At 39.1% G+C, this 14,740-nt stretch overlaps 1 protein-coding gene and 1 long non-coding RNA gene across 7 annotated transcripts in view; one reads left to right on the top strand and one right to left on the bottom strand.

Moving 5' to 3' along the window:
• The window catches only part of MBNL2 (muscleblind like splicing regulator 2), a 156,191-nt gene that overhangs the window by 932 nt on the left and 140,519 nt on the right, over window positions 1-14,740 (bottom strand). For 2 of the 6 annotated variants that reach the window (XM_007101399.4, XM_007101403.3), the window contains one exon: window positions 182-1,842. In XM_007101399.4, the coding sequence (XP_007101461.1) occupies window positions 1,715-1,842 (128 nt within the window). In that variant the 3' untranslated portion in view covers window positions 182-1,714. Of the gene's footprint in view, window positions 1-181; window positions 1,843-9,056; window positions 9,234-14,740 lie in introns of those variants that run through there. The other 4 variants (XM_028497777.2, XM_028497779.2, XR_008619068.1 and 1 more) reach the window with 3 other exon arrangements.
• Window positions 1-14,740, top strand: part of LOC129392695 (uncharacterized) — a 115,590-nt gene that overhangs the window by 48,111 nt on the left and 52,739 nt on the right. The window lies entirely within an intron of this gene.

Raw genomic sequence — 14,740 nt, 5'->3', positions numbered from 1 at the left:
AGAAATACAAGTTAGATACAATACTTTCCCACAAATTAAAACAAATGCAACAATACAAGCACTATGTAAGATTACACTTAGAATGTGATTTTTTTTTGATAGGGTTATCAAATCTACGATATAAGATAAATAGTCATTAGACTTTGACCAACATTAATTAAAATGGCAGATTTCTTTTCTCTCAAACAAAAATGATATGGTTGGTGCATCTAGTTTTCAGAACAGGCGGTGGTGCCAAAATTTAAAATATTTTACATTCAATCTCAAAAGTCAAAATACTTCAATCACTAATATGTTTACAAAGAAAATGGATGTTTTAAACAATTACACATAATAGTAATTCATAACAGCTGTTTTGTTTTTTAAACAATAATTTAAAAACTATGTAGGTACTGTATAGGCTATGTGCAACATATAAAATGTGAAATATGAAATATTTGGTACGATAGTGCTTAAAATAAACTTTAAAACAAACTTTCTGAACAAAATTTAATTGTATCGCTATTACCTTGAAGATCAACCAAGTATTTAAAAAAGTAAACAACATTAAAATATGTTTCATCCATATATAGTATATATATATGTATGTGTATATATAATATGTATGTACTTGTATTAAAGTTTTTTATACTTTTGAGACATAAAATATGCTTTAAGGTGAAAGAATTAAAAGAACTATTTTTTTCCATGCTGTAGTCAGTTACAACCTTTTAATCCAACTTTTGAAATGCAAAACAGTAATGGATTTTTTCAAAAGTGAAACTATCTACTTTTTGTTTACATAGTAATTTAGATTAAAGTCACAGTCAAATTTTCAGTGACTAAACTCAAACTTACTTAAATTAGAATATTATACAGATCTCCTCACCTACAGCTTCCTCGTTTGTCTAGGTTTTTAGTTCAGAAGAGTTATTCTGTAACAGGCAACCGGATGGTGAGTTTGAAAGACTAATCCTTTTGATTAGACTGTTGGCATGGGCCTCTCATTCTTGTCAAGCTGGATGAAGTCTGGCAAAATCTAGGCACTTCTACAAAGTCTCTCTTATAAAACAATTTTAAAAATATACTTGTAAAATAATACCTTCAAGACTTTGTTTGGTGGGGTATGAAGATCATACCGTGCAAAGTTTCTTTTTCAATCTAGTTAATGTTATTCTAGAATCACATGATTCAATGCGGCATCTCCACGCAAACCAAATACCACACTTTGATGTGTCCCCAGTACTTGTGCTTGAATTTCCATTCAAATTTTAGACCTGCAGGACAGGTAACGGTTTTACTTCACTTCTCATCTTTGCTGCAGCATTCGTGTTGTCAAGAAGTGAAACATAGCTTTGATCCAGTAGGTAAATGAAATGACAGTAATTGAAGTTAGAATCGAACCTGCCCTTGGAATAGGTTTTTTTTTTTAAACTAATGCTAATTGTTTATTGCTAACTTTGAAATATTCTGAGTCAAAATGAGTAAATTGGTTGGACTTTCTGCATCAGCTATAGTTATGGAGATAAGACAATATTCCTAGGACAGAAACTATGTTTAGAAACCCTTTAAAAGTAAACTTTATCCTTTATGTCTTTAAACATCACAGCTGGTCTCAGGTAGTTAACTATCTTAGGTTGGAATATACTAAGCATACCATATTTAATACTCATATATGATATAGCAGCACTAGCTTCTTAGAGTTGTGGTCTGTCCAGAAGAACTAAATCTTTATTTAGCATGCAGTTTGTGGCAATTCTATTGAGGAGGAAACAGGATAGTATGTACAGTAACAATGTTTAGTTATTCTCAATGCAGATTCTTGGCATTCCATTCCATTTCTGCTGATTATTTCAGAATTATCTGTTAAAGAAAAAGACAAGTATGATTTAGACATCCTTCTTGAGGGAAGATAGCTAGTTTAAGTTTTACTCTTTGAAGATAGACATTTAAAAATAGGAATTTTCTGCAATTTCTCATAGTTTTGATGCAATTATAATTTTGCACAATCCCCACCCTTCATGCTGAAAATGTTTACATTTAAGCACTTCTGCTATGTGGCCACTGTAAAGAATGATGATTCAAATGCACAGTATTTTCTGTAAAACTGTGACTGCATATATATGGGCACGCAGTGTGTTTAGACCTTAATCTCTTTTTTTAGTTTTGGCTTCATATCTCTTTATTATATGTTCAATTCTCATTCAATTAATATTTGCTAATGTGATCAGGAAGTCTAATCAAAGAATTAGTTTGTACGTGAAAGGTTCTTTGTAAAGATTAAATATAAATATTTAAAAATGTGTAACAAATTAAGTAATACTTATCTATTAACTTGCATTTATAATTCAAAGATATGTTCCCATCAAAAGTAATTTTGTTCCCAAGATACAATAACAATTAGTTTCAAATTCAGGAACCGTTTAAATGTCCCATATTAAAGAAAAAAGAAATAACATTCTAATAAAGCTGTTAAAACAGTCTTAGTAATTCCAAAAGCACAGATAAAACTAAACTATCAAATGCAAGTTTGATATAAGTTCATTTCCAACTCCATAACTTTGCAAAGGACAGGGAGTTTGCCCTGTGTGACCCAGTCAACTAAATGTCAAGCTTAAAAGCCAAGCTTTTGACACATTCTAACAAAAATATTTATTCTTTGTGCAATGCTTTGACCAAACTTTCTGCAATTAATAAACAAAATGTTTATTTATGAAATAGCCAAGAGTCTTTGTTTTTGAAATAACCAGTAAATATTCTTTATGGTCAAGGTCAGCCAATATTCCTACACACTGGGATCCAATTCCCAATAAAAGCCTCCTTTCTACAAGTATGATTTCTTATCCCATTATGTTAGAATTTATACATGTGGATATTTTTCACACATTAAGTGGGTATTTCTGCAGTTAATATAAAACAGTTTTAGTACATACGCTTAATTTCTCCCGTGAAATAAATATCCTTTATTTTATTGGAATATACAGATATGTATGGAATTGATAAAAATAGAGGAAGAATTCATGTATGTTAAATATTTATACTAAATGGAAACTCAAAACTTTGGATAAGATCAGATCATTTTTTTGTTTTTCAAAAAGTTCTAGGAACTTAAAATTAATTGGGAAAAAATATCTCATGTACTGATATACAAATAAAAATAATGAGATATAATGGTTTATATGTAAATATTATCATACTGTCTTTGAACAGTCATTGCAAATAGCTAACATTCAAATTCTTCAGATGGCTATATTATAGCTTCATTTTTAGATTTAGATATTTGATTATTAAATAGGAATTATTCTATTTCATCCCTTAGCTTCAATCTTGTCTGTAAGTTTTCCAAATAAGAATGTGCCCTAGGACATCAGATCATGTTTTTCTTTTTTCTTTCTTTTCACTTTAGCAGAAGTCTCACTAAAATATTCATGGAAAACAAACTTGCAATTTCTTAAATTGATATATAATAATATATGTTTTAGAACATATTCACATTCTTGCTTATTAACTGAAATGAAAATGCCATATAGGATGAAAATTCCCAACCACCTGGAAAGAAAAAGTATCCTACAGAGAGCCCAGCAATGGGCAAATCTGTATTATAGAAATTAGTTACAATGCTTTGGACTTGAATTTGACAAACAGACGTGTCCGACCACCCAGATGTAACTGAACTGTAAATCAGCCTTGAAGTTAACTAAAAGCATTAACTGGGCTCACCCAGACTGCTTTTCCCCTCTGCCTCAGCCTACACACCATCCGTTGTATGGATAAAGATGTAAATAAAAATGACCTTTGGTACTACTGAACCCTCAGCCGCACTGCTTCCTGGCATCTAGGCCAGAAAACTCTGGCCATACCCTGGTCTATGTGTTGGGCTATCTTGAGGACTGTATGTGTGATGTTAAAAAATGAATTACACCCCTGCCAGCTGTGAGCTTCAAGAGGTTTAAGAGATCTGATCTTAGATGGTAGGAAAGCTATGGGTGTTTTTTGGTGGTAGCATTTTTCTAAAAATACCGTTTGATTATTAAATTTTTTCCTGAGAAATATAGCTTGTTGGTACAGTCTGAATTAAGTGTACTCTGGGGTGAAATACGTTTTGGAAATATAGACAGATCAGGAATCCAGATGAGGACCAGTTACCAACTGAGAGCCTCTTATTGAACTCCTGCCCCTTTGATCGCTGCTTCTGATGGTAGAAGGCACATGATATTACAGGTCTTAGGGCCCACGGGGAGGGGAGGACAGTTTCCAGCAGGAAGGAACCTCTGGAGGGAAGAGGAGGGCCAAGTGCGCGTGTGTCAAGCGGGAAGGGTGGGGAGAAGCCGTTTTGAGGGAAAGAGGGCTCTTCTGTCTAGTTTTTGATATGGCTTTTCTTTAGTCAGATTATATTTTTAATTCACATCAAAAAACCATAATTTAAAATAAGATGAATAGGTAATCTTGTGTTTCCCTGTTGCCTCTCTTTGGAGGTTCTCTTCCACACCAATTCAATATGAACATATAAAATATGTTCTATATATGAAAATTTCTTCAGCCTCCATTGTAATTTCAATGGCCAGGAGGATCAAAAGCTTCAGGAGGTACCTGAATATTTCAATATAGATACAAAACATATATTCCTAAAAGAACAGGCTTATATGCGGTCCCAGAACATGGGCTCCAAGTCTGATATTGACAAGTCCTAATCCTGAGCTGGTCTATTTTTTAAAAAATGGTTAATTAAACCACAGTTCACCAAAGTGACCTCTATAGACTGGCTGTCAGTGGCATCCTTCCTGCCCTGCACTCATCAAAACCGAGGCTGATATCCAAAATTCCTTCCTCAACCTCCAGGCACTGCAGCCCATGCTTTTTTGGAAAGGTCAATCGAAAATTCCCCTGGGGACTGCCAGCATATGTAGAGGTCAGAGAAATAGCTACTACACTAGGTCCCCTAAAAGTCCCCTCCCTGAAGCATCGTTATTATCTCTGTTTTAATTTTAATAGATGCTCCCCTGATTTTCCAGGAGGTACTAAGAAATTTTTTTTAAGCTCCTAAGTGATTTAGAAGATACTGAGAACTGCTGAATTAAGTCAATATAAATAACTGATCTTTTTTTTTTTTTTTTTTTTTTTTTTTTTGCGGTACGCGGGCCTCTCACTGTTGTGGCCTCTCCCGTTGCGGAGCACAGGCTCCGGACGCGCAGGCTCAGCGGCCACGGCTCACGGGCCCAGCCGCTCCGCGGCATGTGGGATCCTCCCGGACCGGGGCGCGAACCCGTATCCCCTGCATCGGCAGGCGGACTCTCAACCACTGCGCCACCAGGGAAGCCCCCTGATATTCATTTTTAAAGGGCTATAACCAGAGATGCTCTGCAAAGGAATGGAAACAGCCAAATAGAATTGGGTTTGACTGTCACCTCACACAATGACACCACTCGTGGTAGGTGAACATAAATGTTCACTCATTTCACCTTCCTTATTTAAATCGTCGTTTGCTCATTTTTCTTCAGTGGTCTTTGTCCTCTGTATTTCCTGATCTTATTTTTTTTTTTAAGAAGGTGTTGGGGGTAGGAGTTTATTAATTTATTAATTTATTTTTGCTGTGTTGGGTCTTCGTTTCTGTGCGAGGGCTTTCTCTAGTTGTGGCGAGCGGGGGCCACTCTTCATCGCGGTGCGCGGGCCTCTCACTATCGCGGCCTCTTGTTGCGGAGCACAGGCTCCAGACGCGCAGGCTCAGTAGTTGTGGCTCACGGGCCTAGCTGCTCCGCGGCATGTGGGATCCTCCCAGACCAGGGCTCGAACCCATGTCCCCGGCATTAGGAGGCGGATTCTCAACCACTGCGCCCCCAGGGAAGCCCCCTAAGAAATTTTTATCAAAGCCTTAAGAGCTATGTCAGTATTGCCGGTCGTATTTCACAGACATGGAAAAGGCAGCGTGAACAGTGTCAGCTGGCTTGCACGATATACCAAGTACTTGTGCAAACCAGCATGAGCTTAGAGATGTTAGCTGACCGTGCTCCCTGACATGGGAATCCCCTCCAGGGTGTAGTGACAGTCTGCAATGGGACCAGGAGACAGTGATTCCAAAGAGCAGGTCTGTACCTCTCACGGTGCCAGTGGAAGTCAGTGCTCAGAACCCCTCTGGGAGCTTGGGAATCAGGGAAAGGCGAGGCCCTGGGGTAGGGCCTAAAGCAAACAGAGCCTGGAGCACTGGATAAGAGGCAGCAATGACTGTGTGCAAGAACCAGGTGCAGAGCAATTGCTGATGGACCTGTGGGCTGCTAGGCTCCCTGCTAGGTCACCCCTGCCTGGGTGGTCAACCACATCCTACCCTAGGCCTCCTCCAGACGGATGCTGCAAACATGTCTGCTTATGACAGCAGAAGCCCCTACCCAATCGGAGTTCCACTGCTTCAGCTTCTAAGGAGCCCTGGCAAGCTGTATCATAGGAAAGAAATCGAATATATTGAACAAGTTGTATTTCTGTTCATCTCTCTGATAGACTAGTCCCTCAAATAAGTATTACTTTCTATAACAGAATCATGATGAAGGTGGGGATTAAATTATTAAAATAAGATTCTAGCTAACCTCTTATGGTAAATCAAAATCTTGAACTGAAAGCATTATTTTCAATTTCTTTTTCCACTAAAAGGAGAGCACACAAAAATGAGAATAGCTGATGCCCACCAAATCGGTGATTCTGTTTTGAAGACAAAGAGACACTCGATCTCAAAAAATGACTGCGTTCATAAATCTTCAGTGGACCCTCTAGTTTTAACAAGAGTGTCTGCAGGCAGAAATATCAGTTGGCTGCAACAGAGTCTACCAAGCAATGAACATCTCCTTCAGGTGGCTGGATTATAAGAATGTAAAGATTCTGCTTAACCCACATCTGTAAATTATTCCCATATGAGCCCAGGACACAATGAGTCTCATTTTTATTTACTGAGGACAAAATACGAATGGCCCCCAAGAACCTCAGATGGGTTGTTTCCCCACCAAATGTGTTATGAGCAGCCATTTAATAACCCCTGCGTCCCCAGTGAAATGCCTACCGTTGACTCACAGTGCAATGGCCGTCAAGCTCATCGCAAAGAGGACTGGCTTAGGCACTGCCTGAATACTAAGCCTACCGGGGCCAGGCAGGAAATGTGCGTAAGTGGGGGGATGAGCCTGGAAGTGTGGCAGATGGAAGGGCCCGTGCCTAGAAGGAATGGAGCAGCAGCTGCTCGGCTCCAGCCACCTGTCACCTGCAGACGCCTGGGCTCTATAGGGCCTGACCCTTCCATCCGCCAAAGAAGCTGGAAACTCAGCTGCTGATTCACATTATGGAGAACAGCTCTGTATGGGTCAGATATATCTTTGGGCTGAACTCAGCTGTGAGCTGCCAGTTTGTGTTCTCCTTGAGCCTTACTTTCTTGAAGGAGATATCTACTCAGCCTGGATTGCTAGCTTCCCGAGCCGGGCAGTAGCCAAGGCTGAAGGCATCATCCAGGGAGGCAGCGCTGGTGATGGTGGGTGCGATCAAGAGAGCAGGTCTAATGGGGAGTTCATTCTGCAGCTTTCAGACATCTGGCTTCCGCCCAAAGGAACAGGGTACTTGACCCACTGGTACCTTCTACCTAAGAAGAAAGGACTGACCCTCCCTTGACTGATTCACCAGATATGAAATATACACGTTGCCTTGTCTTTTCCAAGATGATGACGGATTCAGAATGAGCCATCCATGTGCCCTTACCTTTGGTGTGCACTTGAAAAAAAAGCTGACCAGACCGAGAAATGCACTCGGTTGGAAGCAAAATAATCTGTGCCGAGGCCGAAACACTGAACTTGAAAGCGTGAATACCACGAGCTCAACAGCGGAACTAACTAGCACTCATGCAAGAGGGTTCAAAGGAGACAAATCAACATATAATTTCCTCAGTGCGTCACAGGTGTCAAGTATTAATACTTTCTGAGTTGTCTACCTTGTGGCTGATTCCAGGAAATGCACATATAAATAATTTTGGAAATTGTGAGCTTCTAGATGACTTCTAGACATGTTCGCACTTCTTATGTAAATGCGTTCATTGCAGACGTTCAGAGATGTCAGATGAGTTATCCTTCAAAATATTAGTTCAGTAGTAAATTCAGTAAGAACTCTTACTGCTTGGCTTAAATGATAGAAAAAAACATTTCAGTGAAAAGACCAACTGTTTCTAGGGATCCAAACCATGAGAAACAGTTAGAAAAGAGGGCTAATGAATGTTTTAGTTAAACATTCAGTACTAACTGTTTTTGTAACGTTGAGTTTGGAGAGGTAGATATAATATACCTTTGCAAATATCTGTGTGGCCCTGCTGAAATCTGAAGGAATCTCAGTGGATCTGCATACCACTAGCATAAGAGCTCAAGCAGACATTTCCAAGCAGGGCTGTTGCATTAACGGGGTCCATAGCACAACCGAATTTTGTAAGGACAGGGGCACTGTCTCATTCCTCTTTAGATCCCTAGTAAAAACGATGGGGCTGCCTATATAGGAGGCCCTTCTTAATTACTGGTTGCATGGATGGCTGAAAAAGTAAGAACTTACCGAGGCATAATGCCGCAATGTTGGCATCTACAGAAGACCAACAGACCTCTCACAAGCAAGAGGTTGCAACGGAGGCAGGAAAAGAACCCCTTGGAGAGTTTACATCTCTTACCCTTTCAGAGCAGCTAAGGCTTCAGGAATATCCAAGAAAAAGAAACATTCATCCCCACCCCCCCACCCCATGTTCTGTATAGATAAAAGGAAAAATATTCCAGGCTGGGGGCAGAATCACTCAGAGGATGGAAACATGGCAGATAAACAAAAATGCCACCTGAAGAAAACGTCTAGACTTAGAATATTTCTTAGAACTCTCTTCGCATGGTTACAGGGCCCTGTTTCCTCAGAAGGTAATTAAAGAAAGGGACGTTTCACTGTCTCCTTAAACAAAACATTATTAATCTAAAAACAGACTACTGGATGGAATTTCCTAAAAATATGGCATAGCTAAGGAGGCCAGCCTGTTGCTCACCATCCCAGTATCTTTGTCTTTATTCACGGGATTCTTCTTGTTCTGTCACTTACGTTGCTCTTCGCTACTTTCCACTGGCGTTCCTCCGTCCTCCGGGCCCTGCGTTATTTAATATTCTCTGCATCTTCTCCCTAGCACTCCACACGTCTTCTCTATGGAAGCCTCTACTGTCTGAAATTCCCTGGTTTTGTCTGAGAGGTGAAACTTGTATTTTGGTTGAAGCAAACTATACAAAAGCAGAAAGACATTTGTACATCTGTGGCTGCCAGAGAATTCTGTACTTAATTCTAGGGTGGATTACTATAGATTAGCATACTATGAATTATTAACATCGAAAGCAGATGCCTTTGGTTTCTTGGTGGACGTATGTTATCAGAGTAATTCTCATGATATGTGTTGATCAATGAACACTTTCAAGAACTTTGACTTATTTCATGACTCTTTGTAAATTTTGTTTTTGAAGATTTTTTTTGATGTGGACCTTTTTTAAAGTCTTTATTGAATTTGTTACAGTATTGCTTCTGTTTTCTGTTTTTGGTGTTTTGGCCGCGAGGCCCGTGGGATCTTAGCTCCCCGATCAGGGATTGAACCCGCACCCCCCCTGCATTGCAAGGCGAAGTCTTAGCCGGGGGACCGCCAAGGAAGTCCCAGTATTTGTAAATTTTAATTGTATAAAAAGTTCAAAGATAATCAGAGGTGCATGAAAAGACACTCTGAAAACCAGTCACATTCATTATTTGAGCGGTAGGTTTTTTCAGGGCAGGGCAGGGCAGGGTCTTCTGCCGTATTTGACTTGTTTTCCAAGTGGAGTTTTATTTATACAGAAAAGGCATATACTGGGTTGTGGGAGAAAATTCTCAAGTGTGACAACCAGTTTCACTCTGGGGAAGAGCAACCTGAGGTTGGTGGGAAGGCCCACAATATTTAGCAGAACTTAAAAGAGTACTTCAGTCCAGATTATTGTTTTGCCTTCTGTCATTAATATAAAGTTTACACTTAAAACTAATTCTTCTATTTTCAATGACATATCACTTTGCTGATGACTCACGACTGTCTAATATTTTCCACTCTACGATATTTGAACAAAAAGATTTTTCAGATATACTTTCAAAGAATTATCATTTAAAATACTACTAACTGAGTTTTTGTATAAAAGGCAATAACACTGGCCTCATTGAAAATTACTGACGAGGGTCCACACTGGCAATTTATATTATCTGGATAAAATACATATATGGAACTTCTTGATTTGAGTAAGATTCCACTCCTTGCATGAGTCCAAGTCACCTGGAAAAATCCAGGCTCTTGTGAGTATTGCAGTGATGCTTTGATCATGATTCCCAGCTCCACCCCAGACCCAGCTGCACTCAATCCCAACTCCCCTGAGGGAATTCTGAGGCTTACTTCTGTTGCTTTCATGGTGAGATGGGAATCTACACCTCAGATCATCTAAAAATCCATACATCATTCATGGGTGACTTTTTCTCCAAAATGATATTTATGAGGAAGAAAGGAAAGGCATTTGAGAAGGAGATTTTTTATTCCTCATGCTTCCCCCTGTTGCTATAGAAGTGTTGAAAAGAAAATCGCATTCGGGAGTGTTGTGTGCTCATTCAGGAAGAGAGGAGCTATGAGACCATGTTTGCTGTGCAGGTGCCAGAGCAGGTAAGAAGTAAAACAAAATGCTAGATTGGAAGGGCCACACGACAGCCAGGAAAAAAGAAATTGGCAAATCAATTATAGCATCCAAGGCAAATGAGAAAGAGGGTGGTGTGAATGCATCTGGTGGCCACCCAGGACCAGGTTCCAGCTTTTATCTTCCTATTCATCCTCTGGCATTCTTGGCTCCACGCCGTACATCCCATTCCTACTCCACACACCTTCCCCAACAAACATTCCAATCACACAATGAACCATAGACTGTGGTTCCTCTACCCTCAGCTGGTGGAGAAGGTGAAGGACTTTCCTATCACACACTGTCTGGGGCTTTGGGTTAAGCATATGCTTTTGGCATCTTTCTTGAATCCTAAAGATGTAGAAATGTCCATGAACATGGTCTTTAGCCTCTTTCATGCTGTGAGCACGATATTATCCTTGAGCAATGTCACCAGTTAAATAAACTATTATAGGCCAGCCTGGAGACCTAACCATCAAATCCACCACCGTCTCCATAGGAAAATTACTTGAGTTCCAAACCAAGTGGCAAAGGGAATTTTGAACAAACATTTTTAAAATTAGGGACTGTATGTATATTAAGGAAGGCTAAATTCCTCTACTACCTCAAGAAATAGTATATAATAATTGGGCCACACTATTTAAAAATACTGTAAAATATTATAGAAAAGGTAATAAGATCGTTTTCTAAAAATATTATGTTGAGAATGTGTGCAGTGAGATACGGAGTAAGCAAGGCTGTCTGGGATTAGACAGGCTGCCCACATCGGAGGCTACTTCAGGGAAGCTGACCTCTGGACACGAAGGGAGAATCTAAGAAAACATTTTTTATACCTTTAAAAACCAGTTTATGCAGCGACTGAAAAGAAATTTCAAAAGCATTCCTTTAAACCTGTCTTTTTCAATATGGGGTTTTGCTCCCAGTAATAAATTGAAGAATCAGGCCAAGAAAAATCACAGAAGCAAGATCCTTCTGGACTCAACATTAAGTCCCCAGTCCTGCTCAGTGCCCTGCTTTTGTATCCACTGCCATTATGTTAGACTTAGAATCCTGGGCACATTTTGGCCATAGTATTCATTTTAACAGTGGAGAAGAATGTATAATTCAGTCTGCTAAGAACCGGCTTTTAAGACACCAAAGGCAGAAAAGTAACCAAATGCTGGGATTCAGTAAAAAGAAGGGTAAGTTAATGTCACGCGCAGGATATGAAGTGTCTCTTTGTGTACTGTAGTCATCTTACACATTTCTCAAATTGATAGGATGACACTGCCATTTAAAAAATTTCCAGCAAAAGTAGTTTTGTGTTGTTTCCTTCCTTTTTAGTTCTCTGCCTGGGTGTTTGTGTATGTGTGTCAGAGAGCGAGGGAAAGATGAACAAAACCACTCAATGTGTGTAAAATAATGGTGCAAAGGAAAAATCAAAGAGAGTCCTGGAGTGGAATTGCGGGAGGCTTGTTTGTGCCACCAACCAGCTTTGTGACCCTTCTGGGCCTTAGTTTCTCACTCTGCTTGTACCACATTGGCACCCCTGCAGTGTGGTGGGTAGTTAACCAGGTTGCCATCTGTCCTCCCTAATAACTCCTCAGAAAGCGCCCTAAATATCCTGGTATAATAGATGGCAAAATAGAAACCAGAGGAAGAAAGCAAGCTCCTACATTCTCCCTTATTTCTCTATTACTAACTGTCCTCCCTCAAAGCTCAGTGGTTAGGCCCATTCTTTCAGCTTCTCTAGTTTTTGAGATGATCCTTATCATATAATAATTACTTTGACTCTAATTACTTACGTGTTGGTTTATTGCCTGTCCCCTTGACAGTGTAAGAGCCGCAAGAACAGGGACTGTTTTGTTCATTGCTGTATTCCCAGAATTTTGAATTTCACATGACACATCGTGGGCTCTTTGTAAACATTTGTTGAGAAAAAGTATGAAGATGCATTTGCACTGGGTTAACAGTGGGCTTTTGTTATGGCCTCAGAATAGACTCAGCTTCTAGCCTGCATGGTTCACTGAGGAAGAATTTGCATTTGCACTCAGTTACCTGTTTCATGAAAACAGAACTCTTAAAGGAAAACACGGCAACAATAAAGAATTTTTAATGTGAAAAGAATAATTTTATACTATGTATGAAAAAAACCCCAAAACCTACGTATAATTAGGCATTTTTCTTTCCAATCCTAATTCTTTCTTCTTTGGAGAAATGTCTATTCAGATCCTTCACCCAATTAAAATATTGTGGTAAAATAGGCAGAGCATAAAACTGGCCATTTTCACCATCTTTAAGTGTATGGTTCAGTGGCATTAAGTACGCTCACACTGTTGTGCAACTGTCACCACCATCCCTCTCCAGAACTTCCCATCATTCCAAACGGAAACTCTGTGCCCATTAAACAATAACTCCCTCTTCTCCTTTCTTGCCAATACTTAACCCCTCCTTTCCTTCTTTCCCTCCCGTCCTTCTTTTTATCCTCCCCATTTTGGGCTTCAAAATGGAATTTTTCTGTTTGCGTACCTGAATCGTCATCGATTCCTTGGGGTACTTTGGAATTGAGCTCTGTGGTTTTACCTACAACTGAATTAACCTCTAGTCACTCCTTTCACAGTTGCCTCCTCCAGGCTGCCCAAAACATTCCTTCTCAAGTAGAACGAATCAAGTAGTGATGTTCGTTTAACCTGAGATTTATATGAGGGTAAGGTTCTGTGAAAACAGTGGAGAAAAACAGTATCTCTTTTAAAATTATTGTTTAGAAAAAAAAAAAAAGAGTCCTGGAAGAAAGGACTCCTCCTGGTAGACTCTTTTTTTACAGAAGTTTCTTGCCAGTTTACCACCCTTGGAAGGGTGAAATGGTACCCTCATTCATCTACTTTCTAGCTCTTGTTTACTGGACTGAAATTTGAATTGCCTTGTTGGTCTCATCAACTAACCATATTTTCAGACATTTCTGATATTGAACTTGGATTTTAAAAAGGTTTGCTTCTACTGGAACTGTCTTCTTAAAAGGCTAAAACTTTGTAAACCAATAGTTAAACTCAGTAGTTAGCAGTTTTTAAGGGAACCATATAAAGAACTTCACCCCAGTCCTACATTGACCATAAGCTCCAATCTAATTCAAATATGGTGGAGACACAAGGGAACAGGATTTGGAGATCAGTGAACCTGAGTTCTAAAACTGTCCAGCCACTTCCAACCTGCTTGAATCTTAAGCACATTATTCTTTAAAATTTGCTCTCCTCTGGAAAATGGATGAGACACTTCACAGAGTTCTACTGAATATTAAATTAAATAATGTATATAAAGTGTCTGATATGTAGTAGTGTTTTTTGATAAATGTCGGTTCCCTTCCCTTGGTCTATTTATTTGAAAATTCATAATCCTAAGTAAAATTTGGTTTCAGCTTCTACTTAAATAGGCCAAATAATAATTTTGTGCATTTAAATATTATATGATCTGTGTTGATAATAAATTTGATTTTGATGAGATTAGGATTAGATTAGGATTTTCTAAAATGTCAAATGCACTTCCCTTTCTGTGTATGTATATCTTGACCTGTCACTGACAACTAAATAAATATAGGCTGAACTTCTTTATTGTTCATGAAAGTCTTGACTGTCATTCATATTAATCATTTTTCAAACTCAAATCTTTTATTATAAAAGCATCAACATCCAGTACCATACAGTGATCAAAGTCTACTGCAATAGAAAGTTACATCCCTGGTGGTCCAGTGGTTAAGACTCCACGCTTCCACTGCAGGGGGCACAAGTTCAATCCCTGGTCCGGGAAGTTCCGCATGCCACGGGGTGTGGCCAAATAGGTAAAGTAATTAATTAAATAAAATAATAAATAAAAAATCAAGTTAAAAAAAAAGTTACATCCCATGGGAGGCAGCATCTCCCACTCTTTAAATTTAGATCCAGTTCAAACCCAGCTTCTACACCTAATAACTGTGTTACCATGGGTAAGTGATTCAACATCCTTTATTCTTAGTATTCCTCTTCTCTGTAATGGGAATCAAACGTTGTTCCTAATGCATAAGTTGTTGTGAGCCTTAGTGTAATTAA

The sequence above is a fragment of the Physeter macrocephalus genome, chromosome 13, assembly GCF_002837175.3.
Source record: "Physeter macrocephalus isolate SW-GA chromosome 13, ASM283717v5, whole genome shotgun sequence".
NCBI lineage: Eukaryota > Metazoa > Chordata > Mammalia > Artiodactyla > Physeteridae > Physeter > Physeter macrocephalus.
The sequence above is the reverse complement of the archived record's forward strand: the minus strand, read 5'-3'. Positions and strand labels throughout refer to the sequence as shown.